This window comes from Chiroxiphia lanceolata, chromosome 2 (genome assembly GCF_009829145.1).
Source record: "Chiroxiphia lanceolata isolate bChiLan1 chromosome 2, bChiLan1.pri, whole genome shotgun sequence".
Lineage (NCBI taxonomy): Eukaryota > Metazoa > Chordata > Aves > Passeriformes > Pipridae > Chiroxiphia > Chiroxiphia lanceolata.
Window position 1 is genome coordinate 51538 of NC_045638.1, and position 23013 is coordinate 74550.

At 57.5% G+C, this 23013-nt stretch overlaps 1 protein-coding gene across 1 annotated transcript in view; it reads left to right on the forward strand.

The window, feature by feature from the left end:
- Positions 1-23013, forward strand: part of DCHS1 (dachsous cadherin-related 1) — a 47346-nt gene that overhangs the window by 809 nt on the left and 23524 nt on the right. Inside the window, exons 2-5 of the mRNA XM_032680516.1 lie at positions 5524-7334; positions 21023-21211; positions 21311-21542; positions 22564-22800. Coding sequence (XP_032536407.1) covers positions 5524-7334; positions 21023-21211; positions 21311-21542; positions 22564-22800 — 2469 coding nt within the window. The remainder of the gene's footprint in view (positions 1-5523; positions 7335-21022; positions 21212-21310; positions 21543-22563; positions 22801-23013) is intronic.

The following is a 23013-nucleotide window of genomic DNA, read 5'->3' on the forward strand; positions in this document are numbered from 1 at the left end:
GTTCCATGCACTGAACTAGTCTGGACCTTTATTATCCTCGTTCCCCTCTTCTGAACTTTTTTTCTGCCTTCCTGTGACCTTTTCAAGATAGATGTAGGAGGAAATAAGCTGAATATACTATAGCTTGGGGAATTTATGATAAGAACTGTGAGATGTGCTGTTCGGGGTCGAGAGGATTTGGCTTCTTTAGGGTGTCTTTAGATCAGTAGCAGTAATCCAGAGTTACTTTTTATTTCTAAATCCAGTTCAGTCTATGTGGTGTTCAGGAAGAGATGCAGAGACACAAATCCTGAAGGGTTCCTTCTCTGTGAAATTTGTCTGGTGGTCCCTATTCTTTCTTTAAATTGACTGTCACTGATGGAAGAACCTTTTCCTGATGGAGCAAACTGAGCCATGGCCTTTATAGCAGATGATCTCAGTAATGAACTGTAGTCAGTGGCAGTTTCTCCACTAAGTAATCAAAGAAGGTCCAGCAGAAGGTCTGGGTGCTGAGTGGCTCCAACAGACACGCGGACATTGCTGAGACCTGGCCTGTCTGGAGCAGGGAAAAGCTGCCCGAGTGGCCAAGCCAAACTGAGGAGCCAGTCACTGGTGGAGATGTGTGGACAGTCACTCACCAGAGTCTTGGCTTGTCCCTTGGCATAGACTGGCACGGCCCCAGTCCCCTGTAGCACAGACACATGGTGAGCACCTTCCAGCCCGGACCCTACGAGTCCTGATGACAGTCAAGGGGTTGGCAGGTCACAGGTACTTGGGCTCTGGGTTCTGTGCTGAAGAAGGAACTGCAGCAGAGAGGAAGGAATGGCTCGTGCCTCCGCGATCATGTCCCCACGTGCCCCCAGTGTCACCTACAGCCTCCGTCCATTCCCTGCCCAGCCCTCTCCCTGCCCGGTCTCGTCCCACTGCCGCCTCCTGCTCCTGCCAGCCCCTTCCCATTTCCCCGGGCTCCCAGCGCCCATCGCTTCCTTCCATCCCTCTGTACCCCGGTTGCAGCCCTTCCCCCCTCTCCGTGCCGGCCCCGCTTCCCGGCCCCTTGGTGCCCCTCCAGACCGTCCCGCCCCCCGGACCCCCGCCCGCCCGGGGCTGCCCCGGGTCCGCGCTCCGCCGGCGCGCTCCGGTGCGGGGCGGGGATGGGGGCGGCGGGGGGAGCGGGGGGCTGAGGGCGGCGCTGGGTCGGGTTTCAGCAGGAGCCTCCGCGCCGAGCCAGCTCCGACCCGCCGCCGAGCGCTCCGCGGGGCCACCGCCGCACCGGGGCGGCCGCGGCACCGGGTGGTACCGGGGCGCTGGAGCGGCCGGCGGTACCGGAGCGACCTCGGCACCGGAGCAGCGCGGCGGCTGCGGGACGTCGCGGCGGGGCCGGACCCTGCGGGATGTGAGCGCCGCCGACGCGGGACGCGCGGTGTAAGTGCCAGCGCCGGGGACCGGCCCGCGCTCGCCGCCCGCCCGCTGCCCCGCGCGGCGGCATCGCCGCGGGGGGGGTCCGGTCCGGCACCGGGACCAGCCGCTTTGTTCTGCCTCCGCCGCGCAGACAATGGAGCGGGGGGGCGGGTGGGGGGTGCCGGGGGGGCGCGCCCACGGCGGCGCAGCACCGCGGACCCGCGGCCGGGCCGGGCTCGCCCGCGGCCCCGGCGCTGGCAGCGGCCGAGCGGGACGGGACGGGACGGGGAGGGGCCCGGTGCCGGGGCAGGGCAGACCCGCCGCGGGGACGGCGCTCAGCGGAGCCGCGGAGGCGCCGGGCGGGGGCTGCGGCCCGAGCGGAGCGGGGAGCGGGGCTGGCTGAACGCCGGCACAGGGACCGCCCGGTGCGGGACGCCCGGGAGCGCCGGAGACAAGGACAGGGAGCGGCAGCGGGCGGTGGGCCAGGCGGCCGGGTAGCCCCCGGAGCTCCGGGGGAGCGCGAGCCCCGACAGCCGGGGGCATCGGTGTGCAGGGAGCAGGCGAGGCCCCGCAGCGCCTCGGCGATGGGCACAGCCTGGCAGGACCCGGTGCAGCGCGGGGGTGTCCCGGGGCTGGGACTGCGGGAACTGGCTCCGGCGTGAAGAAATTTCATTAGAACTTCCTTTGTGGAGGAAGCATTCTCAGAGACGGGAGACCCTGTGAGTAGCCCCAGTGTGGCACAAAAATGGGATCCACAAGGGTGCGGTGGGTCACTGCATCCTTGGGAGAGGATGGCCACTGCCACTGTGACTGCTCGGAGCCCATATCAGAGGGACACGGGGCTGTGTGGCCCGGCTGGGAGCGAGCAGAAGGGTGCTGGTCCTGAAGGCCCAGGTAGGAAATGGTAGGAGGGCCAGGAGGCATGGAGATGGCTGTAGCAGCAGGCTAAGTGCAGGCTGGAAGGGAGTTGTTAGCCCAAGGGTGCACTGCAGGCAAGTCTACACTGTGCATGGTTCGGAGGGCAGATCATCTGAAACTAGAGAGAGAATCTGTGTGAATGTAGAGGAGGAAAGCGTATTCCAGGTCAGTAACTGGTGCTCAGCAAAGATTAAACAGGCTTCTGAATCCTTCCTCATCTGGACTGGTGTCTCAAAAACATCATTACATGAGTCATGGCCTCTCATGTGAGACTTAGGGTATGGCATCAGCAGCATCTGCAGCTTTGATGGGGCCTTTGCACAGCAAGCACTCTGACATCTGTTTGTGGTGTGCACAGTGGGTGCCATCTTTCCATCTTCTCTACTGGGGCTGCTGTGGGCCCGCGTCCCTTTTCTCATGGCTGACACGAGGCGTGAGGTGCCACTGGAAGGCAGGGGTGGACACAGTGGTCCCAATGCAACTCCATATCTTCTTTTTCCTTCCTAAATGTGACGTATCTGCTAAGTGTAGGCTGGGCTCTCCTGGTGCCCCAGCCTGTCAGCCCTAGGCTTGGATGTGCTTATGGATGCTGCAGCTCGCTCCATTTTAGCTGCCTTTCCTGTCAACATCCTCACCATGGCTCTGGACCCCAAACGCCTGTGTGGAGAGATTCTCACCCTGGCAGTTTTCTTCAGAGGCTCCTGCTGCCGTTTTTCACAAGGGATCTTGGTGCCCGGCAGTGGGAGGGAGAGAGGGGGAGTGGGGCAATCTGGCTCACGTTACACGGACCGGCCAAGCCAGCCCCTGCGCTGAGCTCTCTGCTAACTGGAAGCAGCTGTTCAGATTTGGTGACTCTGCATCCACTGAGGTCACTGTTGTCTCCCTATGACCCAAGCCTGCAGACCTCATCAGAACAGGGGGCTTCTGCTACCCTGGACTGGTGCAGTCTGTGGCAGCTGGGCAGTTGCACCTCTTGCCAAAAGACAGGCTCTGAAACTATCCAATTGCATCCAGGGAGGATGGAAATGGAGAATTTTACACAAGCTTTCATCACCAGTTCCCCAACGCAGGGACCCTAATTTTTGTTCCCTGGTTGTCCCAGTGCTCTCAGCTGGTCTTCACACTCCCCAGATTCACTTTTTGAGTTTCTCTCCTCCCTGCCAGCAGCTTACAAAGCCTCACTGGCTTCTCAAGAGCTGCATTACTAATCAAATCAGTTGGGCTTTTCCCCATATCTGTGGCCTGATCTGTTCCGGGCACTACGCAAGATCTTTCAGCTCCATCCTGTCCTCAGCCACTGAGTTTGCCCCAGGGAACCTTGGCCCTCTACCTGCTTTTCCACTCTCATTTTTCTTTTTTTGTTCTTTGTGTCTAAGCTCCTCCCAAGACTTTAAACCCTCTGCCCTGTCCCTTCCCATGACCTAAGCAGCTGGGCACCATTGGGATGGTGCAGTTTCATCACAGAAGCTACCTGGGACTCCATGCCCCAGCACTGCATGTTCTGGGGGTGGGCAGTTACCCCTCCAGCTGGGGAATTAGAACTGGCTCCAACAGACAGACAGACCTGTCTAGGACCACTGAATTGGTGCAGATTCCCAACTCGGAGTCCAAAGGGACAACAGTATCTTCTTTTGACTTCTGCTCTTGGAACACTGCAAGGGTTCTCACTTGCTGGGTGCAAGGGAAGCATGTGGATTTACCTCAAAATGTGCGGATAGACCTAAGACACCAGATGCCCACTGAAGTAAACACTTCTTTATGCGTAGAAAATACTTTTTAATGTTTCTGTTTCTATCAGTAACCTGGAATTTCTACAGGCAAAACCAACCTAAACAGCTGATCCAAGGTGGGAAAGGGGACCCAGGAATAACCATCCTATGTTCCCTAGAAAGGGTTAACACCGCCGTGGGTTCTTTGGTCAAGGGCTGACATTCTTAGTTCCCAAACTAGACAATGTCAGCCACCTCCGTCCCCCAAAACAGGGAGGTTCCTGCTCCTTCATCTGACATGAGCGGCTCCTGAGTGTGGTTATGGGACCAGCAGCAAATGCTTTCAAGAGAGTCCAAGTGTGAGCTCATGCTGCCGCCATCCCCGCAGACCACGGAGCCTCGTTCACCGGGGCTGAGCGAGTGCTGAGGCTGGTGCTCCTCACCAGCTCCTTGGCCGCTGGGTTCCCCTGGCTGTTCTCAGCGGGGGTGGACAGGGCAGGGGGCTGGCAGCCCGTGGACACGGGGAGCGTGTCTGCCGTGTCCGGCTGCGGTGCTGCAGGAGCTGTGGCTGGCTGCGCGTCCCTCCCCCATTGCTGCAGCGAAATGCAGCTACGGGGGAAAGGGAGGGAAGGAGCCGGAGCCAGCAAGGAGCAGCGAGAAGGAGACAAAGGAGGGGAGTGAGCAGCAGAGGGTGTGGGACGGGAAGGAACCCGAGCAACCGGCAGCTAAGAGGGAGTCGCTGCGTTCCTACTGCACTGCCACCACCCTCCATGGTACCAGCTTGGGGCACCCACAGATCTCAGTGCCAGCCCAAACAATGGGCATGGTCTGATTTTATCCCGGGCATTCCCAGCTGTGGGCACATCCTTTGCAATACAGCCGTTTTGATTTATTGTTCACTGGATGGAAGCCCACTCCCTCTCTGTGCTTCCTCCCAGGGACACCAGATTTCCACTTCATGGGTTTTTGGCACCTATATCCCTGTGGTCCCGAAAGGCACGCTGCTGGGGAGGGGGGAGGGAGTGAGGGATGAGAGCTGGAGTCTCAACTGGTCACTTGCTGAGCTCTCTCACAATTTGAGACCAGCTTTTCTCAGGGTGGAGAGGTGCAAGGCTGCTGTTTGTCCAAAAACCTCTGTCCCCTTGCAGACAGGCTCTGAGCCTCACAGGAAGCGTTCAGCTGTTAAAGGCACAGGAGCACACTGCTCTGGGGCAGCTGATGCCAGTGTTGCCAGCCAGGTGGTGGCTGGGAGGGGCAGTTTAGGGTGTAGGTGACGGGGCACGAGCTGCTCACCTCGATGTGCTGTCAGGTGTGACCTGCTGGGCTGACTCCATATGCTGTCCCCGCCCTCCGTTCTGGGCACCCTCTGGCATGTTGTCACATTCGCTCCTTGCGAGGGACAGGTAATATGCAACGATTGGGCAGCAGGTACCTGGCAGGCCTTTCCTCTCAAGGCTTTTTTCTCTGTCCTTCCTTTGCTCCCTCTTAATCAGTATCCTCTGGTCTGCATTCCATGCAGGATTAAAGCAAATACTGCAAAGGAGATCAAGCCACCCTCTGCTCTGCCGGTTGCCAGCCATGGAGCAGATGAAAGGGTCAGCCATGCTTCTGCTGGAGCTGCTCATTCTTGGGGGCCTGAGAGCAGGGATGGGCTCTGCTGTCCTGGGCACCCTGGATCTACAAATAGATGAAGAACAGCCAGCTGGCACCATCATTGGGGACATCAGTGCTGGCCTGCCCCCTGGAACTAGTGCCTACATGTATTTCATCTCGGCACAGGAGGGCAGCGGTGTCTCCACTGACTTGGGGATAGATGAGAACACGGGGATCATCAAAACAGCTCGTGTCCTGGACCGTGAGACTCGGGACCACTACAGCTTCATTGCTGTCACCCCGGAGGGAGTCACGGTAGAAGTGAACATCCAAGTGAATGACATCAATGACCACGCTCCAGCCTTTCCCAAACAGCAGAGCACCCTCCAGATCCCAGAGCACACACCCATTGGCAGTAGGTTTCCCTTGGACCCAGCCTTTGATGCTGACAGTGGCCTCCTGAACACACAAGGCTATGTGATTAAGGGCGGGAACGTGGGGCAGGCCTTCCGCCTGGAAACACGTCGAGGACCCAACGGGGTCCTGTATTTGGACCTGGTGGTCAGCAATGTTCTGGACCGGGAGAATCGTTCATCGTACTCGCTGCTGTTGGAAGCCTATGATGGTGGTTCTCCTCCCCGGAGCACTCAGATGACGCTGGATGTGTCCATCCAGGACATCAATGACAATGCTCCCAGCTTCAACCAGAGCCGCTATCATACACTGATCTCAGAGAATCTGAAACCTGGCAGCAGCATCCTGCAAGTCTTTGCCTCTGATGCAGACGAAGGTGACAATGGGGATGTGATTTATGAGATCAACCGGCGGCAGAGCGATCCTGACCAGTACTTCACCATTGATGCCCGGACTGGAGTCATCAAGCTCAACAAGGGTCTGGACTATGAAGTGAGGAAGGTGCATGAGCTGGTGGTGCAGGCAAGGGATAAGGCTGTCCATCCTGAGGTCACCACAGCCTTTGTCACTATTCATGTGCGTGACTACAATGACAACCAGCCCACCATGACTATCATCTTCCTGAGTGAGGATGGCTCCCCACAGATCTCCGAGGGAGCCCAGCCCGGACAGTATGTGGCTCGCATCTCTGTTTCTGACCCAGACTATGGAGAGTACTCCAATGTCAATGTTACACTGGAGGGAGGGGATGGCAAGTTTGCCCTCACTACTAAGGATAACATCATCTATCTGATCTGTGTGGACCAACTTCTGGATCGGGAAGAAAGAGACTCCTATGATCTGCGGGTGACAGCTACTGACTCAGGAACACCCCCACTTCGGGCAGAATCGACCTTTGTGTTGCAGGTGATGGATGTCAATGACAACCCCCCACTCTTTGACCAGCAGGAGTACAAGCAGAGCATCCCCGAGGTGGTGTACCCAGGCAGCTTTGTCCTGCAGGTGACGGCCCGTGACAAGGACCAGGGTCCCAACGGGGAGGTGCGGTACAGTATCGTGCATGGCCACGACACCCACTCCAGCTGGTTTGCCATCGACCCTGCCACTGGCATTATCACCACCGCTGCCCCATTGGATTACGAGAAGGACCCTCAGCCTCAGCTGACTGTGCTGGCCACAGACCGGGGAACTCCTGCCCTCTCTTCCTCAGCGGTGGTGCACGTGGCCTTGCAGGACGTCAATGACAACGAGCCGGTGTTCAGGAGTAACTTTTACAATGTATCCCTGAAAGAGAACACCCCTGTTGGGACCTGCTTCTTGCAGGTAGGTACAGTCTTGGGGAGGGCATGGCCAGGGCTGTGAGTGGCTTGGGGTGCCACTGCAGGCTGTTCAGTGCAGATGCCATGGCTTTGATGGGCAGTGTTTGCAGCAGGAATGCTGGAGCAGAGATTCCTGCTCTTGATGTGAGTCTGGAATGGGGCCAAGCGGTGTCACACCCTTTCTGCGTGCGAGTCATGGGCAATGCCATGGACACTGGGCACACTGCGAGGCTGTCCATTGTGCAGAGCACGCTGTGGGCCTCAGTTGAGGTGGGTTCTGCCGTGCCAGGCCTTGCTTGCAGCAGTGTGGAGCTGCCTTGCAGCCAGGGCACTCACAACAGAGCTCAGGAACCACCTCTGGGAAGCTGCCTGTAACCAGGCTGCGAACTTCCCTCTCCCCCACTCCCCCTCCCCTGCGAGGTCATTAGCCCAAGTTCATCAGTGTTACTAGGGCTGGTTGTGAGCATTAGTATTAATTATGCTAATGAACTGAGGCACGTGCTGCTGCGCCAGCCTTTATGCTGCAAGAGGTCGCAGCTGGAGCCAGAGAGCTGCTGCCCCTCCGAAAGCTCCGTGACCCCACAATGAGGCAGCAGTGCCATTTGGTTTCTGTGTGTTCTGTGTTTCCTGCATTTGGTGTTTCTGTCACAGCTCAAGCCCTGGAGCCCTGGTTCCTGGGGACAGGTGATGCCACCCGCCATCAGGACTGGGGACAGTGGAGAGCTGGTGCAGGGGTGCAGTGAGGCACTCCTGACCACAGCGGTGTCCAGGCTGTCCATTGGGACAAGCACCAGTGACATTGAGGACACTTCTTTGCTGAAGCCTTGGGACATAAGGATGTCTGGCTGGGGCCATAAGGAGCTCTGGGGCCAGGTGGTGAGAGGTGCCCACGGTGCCAGGAGGAGGAGGAATTCTGGGGCCCATGAGACAAGGCAGGAGGAGGTCCCGTGACCTGGCCTGGGAAAGGGGTCTCTAGATGGGCCTGGAGAAGGATTTGGAGCTGGCAAGAAAGAACTGTCTATGGGTGTTCTGTGGATGCACGGCAGCGGCATGGGGGGTGTGAATGGGGGCTGGGGAGGGTGGGCTGTGGTGGGTGTGTGAATGCAGGTGACTGTGAGTGGGGTGGGAGCACTAGAGAGGGGTTTGTCAGGGGCTGAATGCAGGGGATGGGGTAGGAGTGTGGGGGAAAGGAGGAATGTAGAGGAGAAGGGATGTGGGGCAAGGGCAAGTGTAGGATAGGGCAGATCTGGGGGGTTTGGGGATGGGTCAAGGTGGGATTAGGGGGAAGTCTGGGCAGAAGAAGTGAGTTGGAGATGAGGAGGAAGATTTGGGTCAGAGGAGATTTAGCTTTGGTCTATGCAGGGTCACACTACACATTGTCCCATTCTGGGGTGGGTGGGGATGGGGCAGGGCTGGGGACAGCAATGAGGAAGGGGTCAGGAATGGGTTCAGGAACAGGGTTGGAGCAGAGGAGCTGCATGTCCCTGGGTGAGCATGGTGGCCTCAGGCGTGTGCGGGGACATCTGGGCTGCACAGCCCCCAAAGGGAGGCCCTCCTCTCTCCTTGTCCGTGCCTTCCTGCTCAGTGCCGCTCGCCGTGTGGGAAGGCGCTCTGGAAATGCAATCGGAGATGGCGGCTGGGCTCCTGGCTGCGAGTGCGGGGCTGAGCCAGAGGGAGAGCGGACCCTGCGGATGAGCCGGAGCGGGCGAGGCCGTGGGGACACATGCAGAAGCAGGTCCAGCACATGGCTGCCTGGCCCTTGAAGGGTCCAGCCCGGTTCCACGCTGCACAGGGCACGGGGCTGACCCGGCGGTCAGTAGCGACAGAGGCTTTGGCCAAATTTTGATGGTCTTGGCTCAGTCCTTGTGTTTCGTTTGGAAACGGCGCGTCTGGGCTGAGTGCAGGTAACTCCCGCGTGGCCTCGGCACAAAGCAAACAGCTCACACATCTGCTGCTGCTTCCTCTGAGCCGGGAAATGTGAGAGGATGGGAAAGGAGGCTGGCCAGGCTGATGGCTCGGCCGGGGATGCAGCAGGAGCCAGCCAGATCTGGGAGCTGGACAGAGCCAGGGCAGGGAGCCCTGAGCTCGGAGCACAGCTGTCCAGCATGACCACCCCTTTTGTCATGAACGGGAGGGCTTTAGAGGTGCTGCCAGGGCCCACAGTGGCCAGTGTCTGGCACTGTGTCCCACAGGGTTGCCCATGTCAGGTGTGCTGCCCCACAGCCCCTGTGTGCCATTGCTCCTGCCTGACTCCATCTGTCCATGGCTTCCAGGCATCAGGGCTCACCCTGACTTGGGATGGTAAAGGGTCTGTGTCAAGATCTGGGTTTGGGCCATCCCCACACAATGGTCACGAGAGCTCTGGCCCTGCCAGATGACATGCAGGACACAGGACAGTCACTCAGGTCAGCACAGAACTCAGTGGATTTGGTTCTCCATTGGATTGTCATGTTTCTAAGCAGAAGACCCTGGGAGGATGAGGTCTGTTTTCCGACAGTGATGTCTGCTCTCTGTGGGTAGGACAAACAGTGGGGAATGGAGGAGTCCCTGTGAGTGACCAGGAGAGACCTGAAGAGTGTTTGCAGGTCTCCTGCTTCCCCTCTTTGCCAGGTCAGTCTTTGTACCTGGGGTACAAACAGGGATGAGCAGAGCAGGTTGCTGGCCTGAGCTCTAGAGAAAGAAAAGGAACTCATAACATCTCCTCTGTCACTTGTGTTTATCATGGGCCAAGTCCCACAGTAGCAGACTCTGCACGAGCAGGAAGCAAAGAAAATGGCAAACTCTCAGTTCAAGTCTGAGATGAGAGAGAAACACCAGTGAAGACAGAACCCAGGTAACCAGTGAACATACAATCAGCAGAAAATGGAGCAGGAGACAGTCACTGGCTAGCTCCCTTGTTCCTCTCTGTGGCCATCAGCTGACGATGCAGAAGCTTTAGGGCACACTGGACCACATTCCAGTGCTGTGGTTCCGTGATAGAAAGCACTGCTCTGGTATAAATTCATCCTGCTGGCTTAAATTTGGTTTAAACATTTGACTTGTACCAGCATGCTGCATGCATGGTCAGACACTGTTTTTCTGGGACTTTCTGACTTTTCATTCTAAATCAAGCATCGTCTGTGCTCTGACAGAGAGCTGTGAACCCCATGTAGTGAGTATGGGCTGACTGGACAAAAACCTGAATGACATGAGATGGTGGTTAATTGATTCTTGCATAGATCCAATATTGATGATTTTGGAACCAGAGCATCCATACACACAATTGTTGGGGGATATCCAAAATGAAACGCTGACCAGCGATGCGCCCAACGTAGAGTCCCTGCAGTTTTGAAGATAAGTCTGATGAGTTTTGGGTCCTGATTTGTGATTCCATGGGACATTCGTGGGACGTGCATGCACTGCACTGAGACAGCCCTGTGGGCTGTGCCCCAGGGAGGAAGATGTGGGTGAAGAGCTGTTGGCTACACCAGACCACATACACTGTATTACCGAAAGAGAATGTGTGGAGGGCTAATCCTGATGCCTCGGTTGTGCTGCTGAAGCGGCAGCTGTGAGGGGACACGGGGCATAGCTGTGCGTGGGGACTGAAGCAGCACGAGGACTTATACTCACCAACTGCTGCCAAGGAGAGGGGGCATTGCTGCCTACATTTGCGTTCTTGAGTCAAGGGATTTAACATCAACCTATTTTCAGACCTTTGGACGACATAGAACAGGCCTCCCCCTCCTCAGAAACAAGGCAAGCTTTCCGAGGCGAAAGGGGGAGATGCCTGTGAGTGTGCTGGGGAGTGAAGCAAGGGGAGGAAGAGCATCATGGTCCTGGGGAGTGGGCTGCCATGTGGGAGAGTCTGGAGGTACACAGGAGTGTGGACATGGGGGAGATGCTGGTACATGGGGAGGTTGTGGGGGGAGGTGAGTGCTGTTGTTACGGCCAGAAGAGCTGCATTTGTTCCAAATTCCTGTGAAAGTTATTTCCTTGCGCTGCCAGCAGCCTCCTCCTGGGCTTGGCACAGCAGCCAGCGCCATGATTAATTCAAGTAGCATTTCCCCTGGAGCTGCAGCAGCTTTTCCACTGCAGCTGAGAGGCCCCAGCCCCTTGCGCTCCTCTCCCCCCATGCTCTGCTCCTCCTCCCAGCCCCCTCACACAGCTCTCTCCTTCCTCCACGCAATCCCCAGCCCCCTCACAGCTGCCCCTTTTCCCTTACCTCTGCTTCAGCTCCAGGCCCCTCAGAACTCCTCTTCCTCCCACCACCCTTGCTCCCACAGCTCCCTCCTCCACATGCACCCATAGCCCCACGCTGGTGCACGCTGCCCTCCAAAGGGCCAGTCCCCCTGTCCCCCTCACAGAGCCCCAGCCACCAGCATGGGCCCCCCAGTCTCTGCTCCCTCCTCTTCTCCCCACACCCCTTGGTCAGTGCCAGCTGCAGTTGCCTTCTTCCCCGGGACCTTTGCTGCTGTGCCCCAGGGCAGCTCTCACTGGCTGTGCTCTCCCTGACCTGCACAGCCCTTGGGACATGCCAGCCTCTCCTTGCTCCCTACGGATGCACAGACTGATTTGGACTGGGAGGAACCTTAAAGCTTATCTCATTCCACCCCCTGCCATGGGCAGGGAGACCTTCCACTGGACTAGGTTGCTCCAATCCCTGTCCAACCTTGAACACTTCTGGGGATGGGGCAGCCACAGTTTCTCTGGGCAACCTGTGCCAGGGCCTCCCCACCCTCACAGGGAAGAATTCCTTCCCAATATCCCATCTAACCCTGCCCTCTATCAGTGTGAAGCCATTCCCCCTTGTCCTGTCCCTCCAGGCCCTTGTCCAAAGTCCCTCTTCAGCTCTCCCGGAGCCCCTTTGGGTCCTGGAAGGGGCTTTCAGGTCTCCCTGGAGCCTTCTCTTCTCCAGGTGAACCCCCCCAGCTCTCCCAGCCTGGCTCCAGAGCAGAGGGGCTCCAGCCCTTGGAGCCTCTCCATGGCCTCCTCTGGACTTGTTCGAGCAGCTCCACATCCTTCTGCTGTTGGGACCCCATCCCTGCCTTGGTCCCCAGGCTTGCCCTGCCTGGCATGGTTCATCTCATGCTGACCCCAACCCTGTCTCCTCTGCATGTCTTGCCCAGCCACATCCCATCTTGCTGCACAGACCTTCTCTGTGAGCACTCCCTGCCTAAGCTCTGCACGACTGAAACCCAGCCCCACACCTTGGTTTGGGGTCCTTCTGCCACTTCTACCCTACACTGTGGCTGCCCTACTCAAGCCCTGCACTGTGAGCACTCTTCCCTGCAGAGCCCAGCTTCCCAGCCCCACTCAGCTCCAGGATTCCCTGCCTTATTCTGCTTCCCAGCTTCCAAGTCTGCTCAGCACCCTCCATGGGCTCCCTATGCCCTAGTAGCTGCAGCTGCCATTTCCCCAGCCAGGACACCTGGGTGCCCAGGTGTGAGCCTTGCTCCTTTTCCTTTTGTGCCTTAGTCTGCCCCTGCACTCAGAGGCCTCCAGGCTCCCAGAAAGGCGCCGTGCGTCCCCAGGCTCCTGCACCTCTTGCCCAGCCTCACCCTCCACATCCTGCATCCTGCCTTCCTGACAGTGTCTGTGGTTAGCCCACTTCCCCTGATCCTCCAAACTGAGGGCTTTACCCCATCCCAGAGCAGTGCTGGAGGCCATTGGCAGGCCCTACTCCCCTTCCTGGCTGTGTGTGGCTGTGGCAGCCCGATGTGTTTCATAGAATCACAGAAGAGACCTTAAAGCCCATCTTGTTCCACCCCCCGCCATAGGCAGGGACACCTTCCAGTAAACCGGGTTGCTCCAAGCCTCATCCAACCCAGTCTTGAACACTTCCAGGGATGAGGCAGCAACAGTTCAACAGGCAGTGTGAAGGCTGTGGCTGTGGGGCTGCCAGCCAGCCCCCTGCCCACGCCCGGGGCAGCGGGGACCCGGCGGCATGAGGCGGCAGTGCCGGCAGCTGTGCAGGGGCTCCCCGGACGGGGGGCTCCAGCAGCCGCGGGCTCTGACCCTCGCCTCAGCCACGTGTGCTGGACTGTCGCTGGGCCGAACCCTGACCCCGCTCCCTCCCCCGAGGCCCGAGCGTGCTGGAGGCTGAGACGCAGCCCGGGAGCCAGGGACGGCTCCTGAAATAGCCGCGTAGCCGCTCCCCGGCTTTTAGCTGGTCAGCGGCTGTGCCAGGGCCGGGAGGGCAGGACGCCTGGCACGCACTCAGGCGCAGGGAGCCGTGCGTGGGATCGCTGACCACACTGGCGCCAGCCTCCCCTCCTCTCCCACCAAGAGCCGTCACTCGGAGGGGAGGGAGCCCAGGGCCAGATGTTTGCCAAAGCCACAGTGTAACATGTGCGCAGCAGAACCCCAGCCAGGGCCAGGCTCCAGATGAGCTCCCCGCCTGCGACTGCGCTGGCTGGAGCAGGGAGGACAGCCAGGGAATGGAGGCCCGAGCTGCTCAGCAGTGCTCCGTTGCTTTCCAGCGTTGCGGGCTGCGCAGGGGCACACAGCTCAGCAGCAGGGCTGTGAAGGCACGGGATGGCTCTGGGTGAGGGACTCTGGTGCTGCCCTCGAGATGGGTCTGTGGGAAAGGGAGGCTTTGACTCCCACAGGCAATGCAGCTGAGGACCCTGGTGTGGGGCTGCACTTAATCCATCCCCGTCTCTGGGGAATGTAAGATGTCTGTAGTGCCTTGGCTTCTGTCTTGCTGGGGAACTGAGAGGAGAGTGTGAAATAGCAAGGCCTCGATGCCCATCTCTGCCCTCCCAGTTCTCAATGCAGTGGGGAGAGGCACACTAGCCCAGGACCCCGCTTCCTTTTCTAAGGCTGGTGCTCTGGCTCCTTTCTGTCTAGCCCCGAGCCATCCTGCTGCTCTCGTGTCATCCTCTTCTGCTCTGTGGTGGCCACAGCACTCCCACCAGGTGTTGTTCTGACCAGCTGCAGGGCACTCCAACTAAGTCTTCTCACCACACCTGGGAGGAAGGAGGGGCAGGTAGCAGGTGCTGCTGCCCAGTGTGGTCAGGGCTGTCGTGCAGGGCTGGGGAAGGAGATCACCTCTCTTGGACAATTGGAGCTCAATGGGGAACTGGGGTGTTTAGGAGGGTCTTTGTTTGTTGTGTTGTGTTTGAAATGGTTGTGTTTGGAAGGGACCTCTTGAGATAATCTAGTACAACCCCCCCATGCACAAGCAGCACCATCCAGAATTGTTTGCCCAGGATGTCGCCACTTCCCTGGGCAAGCTGTGATGGAGCTTGGTCACCCTCCTAGTGGGAAAGTGCTCCCTGATTTTCAGAGGGACCCTCCTGTGTTTTACTGTGTGCCCATTGCCTCTGATCCTGGCATTGGGCACCACTGACAAGAGCTTGGCTCCATCCGCTTGTTGTCTTCTTTCGTGTATGGATGATACCCCTTCTCTTCTCCAGGTTGAACCATCCCACCTCCCTTAGCCTTTCTTCACAGGAGATTTGCTTCAATCCCTTCATTATCTTCATGGCCCTTCACTGGACTCTTTCCGGTGTGGCCATCTCTCTCCTGTACTGGGGAGCCAGCACTGGACCCAGCACCTCCAGCTCTGGCCTCACCAGTGCTGAGCAGAGAGGCAGGATCTCCTCCCTGACCTGCTGACCACACTCCTCCTGATGCTGCCCAGGATACCATTCTGCTTCCTTGCAGCAAGGACACCTTGCTGTCTCATCTTCAACTTGGCACCCACCAGGAACCTCAGGGCTTCTTTTGCCAGGCTGCTTTCAGTGGGATGGCCCCCAGCGTCTATTAGTGCAGGGGACTGTTGCTTCCCCAGGGCAGAACTTTGCACCTCCCCGTGTAAAACTTCGCTAGGCCTCTCGTCCATCTCTCCAGCCTGTCGAGGTCCCTCTGGGTGCGTCACGACCCTCTGGCATATCAGGCTACTCCTCCCAATTTGAGGTCATCCCCATATGTGCTGAGGGGAGGCTACACACTGCCCCATCATCCAGGTCATTAATGAAGATTCCAAACAGGACTGGACCCAGGATTGACATCTGGGGTACACTGCCAGTTACTGGCCTCCAAGTAGGTGTTGTGCCCCGATCACCACTCTCTGGACAGGAGCCATTCAGCCCGTTTCCAGCCAACCTCACTGTTGGCTCATCCAGCCCATTCACCAACAGCTCCTCCACGAGGATCTTAGGGGGAAGAGTGTGAAAGAACTTCCTAAAGTTCAGATAGACAATATCCACTCCTTTTCTGTCATCTACCAGTTGTTTATCAACAAGGCATGATTTGCCTTTGGGAGAAACCATGCTCACCACTCCTGATGATTTTCCTGTTCTTCCTGTACATAGATATGATTTCCAGGATTAGCTGCTCCATGAGTTTCCCAGGGGTCAAGGTGGGGCTGACTGGTCTGTAGTTACCTGTCATCATGGCCAGGCTTCACCAACAAAGATTTGGGAAGGACTCTACCCGCATTTGCTACAAGCGCGCTGGTGGCTAAAGAGGCCAATGCAAGATAGACAAGTCCAGTTGCAAAAGGCACAGCAGAAAGACTCCTTGGATGGCATTGGCAAGACATGATTCTTTCTGCATTGTCTTTTCTCCTCGAGAGTGATCCCATGTGCGCTCTCAAAGGAAGCAGCAGCGTTATAGATGGTGTGTCTCCAGGCCTCCCGATTGGAGGCCAGAGTAGACCAGTGAATCCTGCTGCTTACTCTTGAAGATAGGAGAGAGATTTACCTTCCTGCAGATTTCAGGCACTCCTCCCAAACACTGTGATTGAGAAACAGTTATTGTGAGGGGCCTAACAGTGACGTCTGCCAGCTTCCTCAGCACTCATGGGTGCCCAGGACACATGTCCAGTTTGCTTAGGAATTCAGTGACCTGTTTGTCTTCAACCAGTGGTCTATCTTCCTTGCTCCAGCTTTCATCCCGGTCTCTGGGGCCTAGGATTTCTGAAGACTGGTCTTACTAGTAAAGACTAGGGTAGAGAGGGCATTAAGTACCCCAATCTTTTACATGTCCTGTGTCACCAGGTTCCCCATCTCCTTCAGCTGTGGTCCTTTTACCCAGCCTTCCTTTTGTCACTGATGCACTTATAGAAGCTCTTCATCTTGACTTTGACATCCCTGGCCAGATTAAAATCCAGTTGGGAATTGGATGCCAACAGCTGCGTTTCCATGTAATTACACTGTTCAGTGGGTGATTTCAGCAGAAAGTGTTCCCCGAGCCCCCCCGTGATAGCATCCTCTTCTACACCTATCAAGGAAAAGGCTTCAAAACACAGCATCTCCTGGGTTCCTTAACACATCCTCTGGTCCCAAGGGTACATGCCGATTCATTTGCATCCATTATGTGACAGAAAGGATGTAGTTCATCTGTCACTTTCATCCAGCTCCTTTCCCTCATCACCACTTCCTGGCAGAGCACAGCTCATGAACCTCTCCCCTCAGAGCCTGCCTTCCAACCTGTTTTTCACCCACCCGGTTGTCTAACCCTCCAAGCTGTATCATCCTGCCTTGGATACGAGGATTGTGGGAGAAGGTGTCAAAATCCTTCCTAAAGTCAAGGCAATCGTCACCCACAGCTGTCAGCCCTTTGACCCCACATCCCATCATTGTAACATCACAGAGGGCAAACAGGACAGTCAATCCATGATGGCTCTTCCCTCCCAGGATACTCCATGTGGCCAAAAACATGCTCTGAGAGAACTCGCTCCATGATTCTCCCAGGGACCAAAGTGTGGCTGACAAGAATTTAGATCCTCAGATGATCCTTTTGGCCTTTGTTGAAGATGGGGTGTGGTATTTGCTTCCCTCCAGTTGTCAGGAATCTCCCCTGATCTCCACCACATGTCAAGAGCAGCCCTATAAATCCATTTCTGTCAGCATCCGTTAATGCAGCCTGTTGAGTCCCATGGATTCATGTGGATCAACTTCATTAAAGAAATCCTGACTCCATCTTCACTCCTCTCTGTTAGCTCTGAACCCTTTTGAACAACATGGAGGCCTGGCAAACTGGTGGAGACCAAGGTGGAGGAGGCATTGAGTGTCCCGGTCTTGTCTGCCTGCTGTCACTAAATCACCCACCACACTTGGAAATGGGCCCTTCTTCAGCCTTTTCCTACCAGTGCAGTGGTAGAGGCTCTTTTTGGCACCCTCAGTTCGCCTTGCAAGTCTCAACCCGACTTGAACTTTGACTTTGCTGACACCCTCCTGACATGCCTGGCAATGTTGATAAATTCATACTGTGTAGCTTGCCTCCATACCCACCTCCCATCTCATAGAATCATGGAATGGTTGGGATTGGAAGGGACCTTAAAGCTCATCTCATTCCACCTCCCTGCCATGGGCAGGGACACCTTCCACTAGCCCAGGTTGCTCCAAGCCCCGTCCAACCCGGCTTTGGACACTTCAGGGATGGGGCAGCCACAATTTCTCTGGGCAGCCTGTGCCAGGGCCTAACTATCCTAACAGGGAAGAATTCCTTCCCAATATTTAATGTAAACCTACTCTCTGTCAGTGTGAAGCCATTCCCCCTTGTCCTGTCACTCCAGGCCCTTGTAAATAGTCTCTCTCCATCTTTCCTGCCAGCTCCCTTCAGGTACTGGAAGGCTGCAGTCAGGTCAGCCCAGAGCCTTCCCTTCTCCAGGCTGAACAACCCCAATCTCTTAGCATACGTTGCCTTTTGCATGGCAGCTGAACCCTGAGGCCCCTGCTTAGCCAAGGCCATCTGCTGACATGTCTCCTTGCTTTCCTGAGCACTAGGATGGACTGTTCTGCACTGTGCTGTCCTGAAGGCTTGCCAGCTTTCCTGAGCTCCCTTGGCCTTCAGCGCTGCCTCCCATGGGATCCCTCTCATCGACTAGCTCCTTGTATAAGCTGAAGTCTCTCTCGCACTCCGGGGTCTGTACTCTGTTTCTCTCCTTCCTCACTCCCTTTAGGATTCTGCACCTGCTGCTTCATGGCCACTGCAGTCACACCTGCTGCCAATTGCCACATCCCCAATCAGTGCTCCCTTCTAGTGAACAGCAGATCCAGCTGTGTGCCACTCCTGCTTGGCCAGGGACATTGGAATTCTTTGTGAGATCAGGGGTCTGTGATCCTGGCTTCTCCAGGTACTGCTGCCTCCTCAGCAGCTTCATTTCAGGGATTTCCTGGCAGAGCATTGATGTCCTTGTGCTTAAAGCCTTTAGTGGCTGTGGGGACTCCATTCAAAAGTCAGAGATGAGGGGGCTGTGGAGGCTCCATTCAGGCTCAGAGCTCTGACTCTTGCTCCCACATATTCAAGCAGCAGGACTGGCACAGCCCCAGTGGAGTGTTTCCTGGGCAGTTCCATAGGCAGCTTGACCCCATTTCCCTCTGTTTTTCAGGCAAACATCAGGAGTCTCATGAGTGAGCTACAGTAAAACCAGCTGTGGATTCAAGATTTGGGGTGGATGCTAAATACAGAGCCTGGGGCTGCCCTGCATTAGCTTCTAGCAAAGTTCCTGGAAAAATGTCCAGACTTGTTTTAAACATTTCCAGGAGTGGTGAACTCACCGCAGGCCTTGATGAGCCCTTTTGGTGGCTAATTACCCTCACAGCTAAAAATGTGTCGTTTCCCAGACCGTGTGTGCTCTGAGCCTGCAGCCTTGTGTGCCAGCTGAAATGAGGTGGCTGCCGTACCTGGTGGCTGGTGGACCCCTGTGATGTCTCTCAGGAGTCCCCAGGAGGCATCACCCAGCTGCATGGGGGATCCTGCTGCCCTCGGGCCTCAGTCAGGCCCTGCTGGGTGTGGGCGGCCCGCAGGCAGGCAGCCAGCCCCATCCCATGGGATGCACACGTGGGATGTCAGCGGTCTGTGGGCAGGGAGCTGGGGCTGGGGGTGCGCCAGCCACAGCCTCCCTCCTGCACACAGTGGCAGAGCACAAAGCAAAGTGTTCTGCGTCCCCAAACTGAGCCAACACCGTTACCTGCTCCAGCAAGTATTTCCTGTTCCTGTGGCTTTTCTCTGGGCACCAGTTTAGCATCACCCATCCAAGGGAGACAAGGGCCAGGCCCAGTTGCACACTGGGGTGTGGGTATGGGGCTGTACCCCAGTTACAACAGCCAACATGGAGCCACTCTGCTGGTACCCTTCAGATGAGCTCCAGTGAAGTCAGTGAGGTCAGATTTGTACTCTCCAGTGAGCAGCTCCCCAGCAAGGGAGGCTGGGGCTATAGAGGGAAGGGTGAGCTCCAGAGGAGCAGATGGATCCAGTTTCCCAAAGTGCCTCCTGACCCAGCTCTGTCATGACACCTGTGTCTCTGAGTGCTCTGCAGCTGGAGCAGGGAGGGGGGATCCTGTTCCATGGTGCTTCTTCTGGCAGCTGCTGCAGAGCTGGGAAGCAGATCCTCTGCACAGGAGCCTGGTGCTCACTGGAGATGTGCTCTGAGCTTCTCCTTGCAGGCAGCCCCTCAGACCGCAGGCATCAGGGCTGGCGGGGGTGTTGCAGGTGCTGCCTCCTCTTCCTGGTCAGGGCAGGGTGGTGCCACCCCTGCCGGGTTGACTGTTCCCTCCTGGCCCAGCCGTTCTGTGTCCCCTTGCCCTTGTCCCTCCGTCCCCGGTGGCCGTGCTCGCAGCCCCCAGCCGGGCCCTCTCCTTGGCGCGCGCGCGGCGTTCCTGCGCTCCTCGCGCGGGAGCCGAGGCCCCATGGCCGCTGCAGGGAGGAGCTGTGGCTGACGAGGCCTGAACTCCACTTCACCCGGGCCTGGCCCAGCTGCCTCCCCCCGGCTCCATCCCCCAGCTTTGTTCTCTGCCGAGCTCCCAGCTGGTGGAGAAGCTGTGGGCAGGGATGTGGGGTCAGGAGTTGGTTCCTGCTGACCTGAACTCTGCAGGAGCTGTAGGAGGAACTGGGGTGGGCAAGCAGGGAGCAGCATTCATCCTCCTGCTGTGTCTGTCGTGGTGGGTGCAGTTCTTGTGCCCCAGGCTGAGTGAGGCTGGGCTATCCCAGGGCAATGCCACTCTCCATCCTCATCCCCAGCACCCGGGGCTGCTGGATACAGAGCTCTGAAAGCAGGACGGAGCCGGGGCTCTGGTGACAGGGGGTTGACTTTCTTCCTGTCCCATCCTGAGTGTCTTTGAGAAAAGAAGGAACAGAGAGGAAGGGGCAGCTGCTGCTGCCGTGCAGGTTGTCCCTGGCTGGCTGATCATGTGGGGGGCAATGGGGGTGCTTGACTGTGAGGTCCTTGGCATCTTGGTGAGCCTGGGCCTTTCTGTTCCCCCTGTCCCTATGGTCTTTTCTTTTGCCAAGGCAAGTCTTGTTGACCTGGGTGATGGATGCTGCCCCAGAGGTGCAGAAGGGAGTTGCCACCTGGGTGGTGAGGAACCCGCAGCAGTGCTGGAGATAGAAAGCAGAGTGCAACTCTTGCACACAGTGCTCCCCCTCCACTGTGTCCCCTCATAGGGACCCGCCAGCACAGGCTGATCCTAGGGTGCCCCACAGCTGCGGACAGCACTGCCCACGGCACTGTCTGCATCAGTGAGCCCTGGGAGCCCTGTCCTGCTGCAGGGAGGGCTGCAGGGGAAGCGGTGGCTGGTGCAGGACAAGAGCTGCAGGCTTGAGGCAGTCACTGTCACTCTTCGTCACGATGACATTCTCTGAGCAGGGTGTGGTGGCTGTGGACCATGGAGCAGAGGGTGGCAGTGGGGTGTGGTGATGGGGCAGGGCTGGGTCTGGCTGGTGGTCTGCTCTGTTAAGGTAGTACCCTCCCTGACCCAGGTGACAGCCACAGATGCAGACAGTGGCACGTTTGGCTCTCTTTCCTACTCCATTGGCTCCGGCATCGGCAGCGTTGTCCCCACGCAGTTCAGCATTGACAAGCACTCGGGGCAGCTGTGCACGGAGCAGCCCCTGGACCGCGACGAGGGCACGTCTGCCTACGACTTCACCATCACTGCTGTGGATGGGGTGAGTGCTGGCGAGGCCATGGGACGCGGTGCTGCTGCCTCAGCATTGTGCAAGGGATGCTGCTGCCCTTGCACTATCTCTGACCTAGTCCCTCTGCAGGGCGGCCTGAACTCCATGGTGTACGTGAAAGTGTTCCTGGAGGACACAAATGACAACCGGCCAGTGTTTTACCCGCTGGAGTACGCCGCCAGCATCAGCACACAGAGCATGCCAGGGACAGCTGTGCTGCGTGTCACTGCTAACGACAAGGATGAGGGGCTGAACGGGAGAGTGACCTACCGCATTGTCCTGGGAAACTCGCCCCCGCTCTTCTCCCTCAACAAGGACACAGGTGAGAGCTGTCAGGGAGCCAGAGCAGGCAGAAACCAGAGCATTGTGATACGGGAAATGTCAAAGCAAGCCTGTGTATCAGTGCTTGGACACCTCAGCAGTGCAGTCGGCCTCCGAAGTATGCCTGTTCTTTTCCCTGCCACATCATTCCCTGTTTGACTTCTTGAGCCTCTGGCAGACCCTTCCCAGATTCAGTCCCTGACCTCTTGTTTCTGCTCCCTGCTCTGTTCCTCGTTTATCCCGCCTTCCTTCCTCTCCCCCCTTCCCCATCCCTGACTCACTGTGCCTTTCCTCCTGTGTGCTGATGCTTTGCCCCATCAAGCCGTATCCTGGTTTGTTTCTTGTCCCTGCCAGTTCCCTCCTCTCCCCAGCTCAGCTAACTCTCCTCCGTATCTGTCACTCTTGGTTCCACCATTCTCCCTGGCTGTGTCTGCTCTGCCTTGCGTTGGCCATTGAAAACAGAGCAATTTCTGCTGGGGAGGTGGGCGCACGAGCGTGCGGTGGCGGGGGCTCTCAGCAGGACAGGAAGGCGCATTGAGGGATCTGCAAACTGTTCCCACGTTCCCCGCAGGTAACTGGGATGAGACAGGCACTACCAGCCCTCCTAACACAAGGTCACCTCCTTCATAGGGCCTGTCAATTATGGTACTTCAGTCCCAAAGCCTCCCCATAGCCCAGGACCCGCCTGCTGTGTCATGACCCTCACCCTGTGCCCCACATTAGAAAGCCCTCTCCCCTCCTTTCTCTCTCCCAAGACCTACCCTCTGGCTCATGTCCCTCAGCCTGTACCACTGCTCAGCTCAGGGCTGGGTGTAAGGTGAGTGGGGAGTATTTGGGTAGGCTTTCCTGGGAGGGCTCCTCTTCTTCCCTCCAGCTCCTCCATAGCAAGCTCCCTCTATGATTCATATTGTTTCCTGTCCCCTCTGATCTGTCTTTTCCAGCTTATGGTTTGGCCTATCCCCTGGAGCCAAGTGACAGACAGGGGTGCAGCATAGTGCCCCATCAATGGCTTTCTTCCCCAGGTGTCATCTCCCTGTCATGGTCCCTGAGCGGCAAAGCCAACACCCTGGTGCAGCTGGTGATCTCTGCGCAGGACGGGGGGGGGTTGCAGGCACATCCAAACGCCCGGGTGAACATCAGCATCGTGGAGGGCACAGTCTCACCTCCTGTCTTTGAGCAAGCTCAGTACTTCTTCACTGTGCCCGAGGACACGTCGCAGGGCACCAGCGTGGGGGCTGTCCAGGCCCACAACCCGCCAGGTAAGGCATCGTCCCTTTCGCATGCCGTCACTTTCCCTGTCCCCACACCATCCTGAAGGTCCAGCACCCACCACACTTCCTCACAGAGCAGCCCTGCTCTGGGAGCTCCACGCACACACATCTGAACATGCACCCTGTGATTGTCACCCAGCTCAGCATATGTGCTTACCCATGTCTATACACACACCTGTGCATCCGTGAGCATGGGCACAG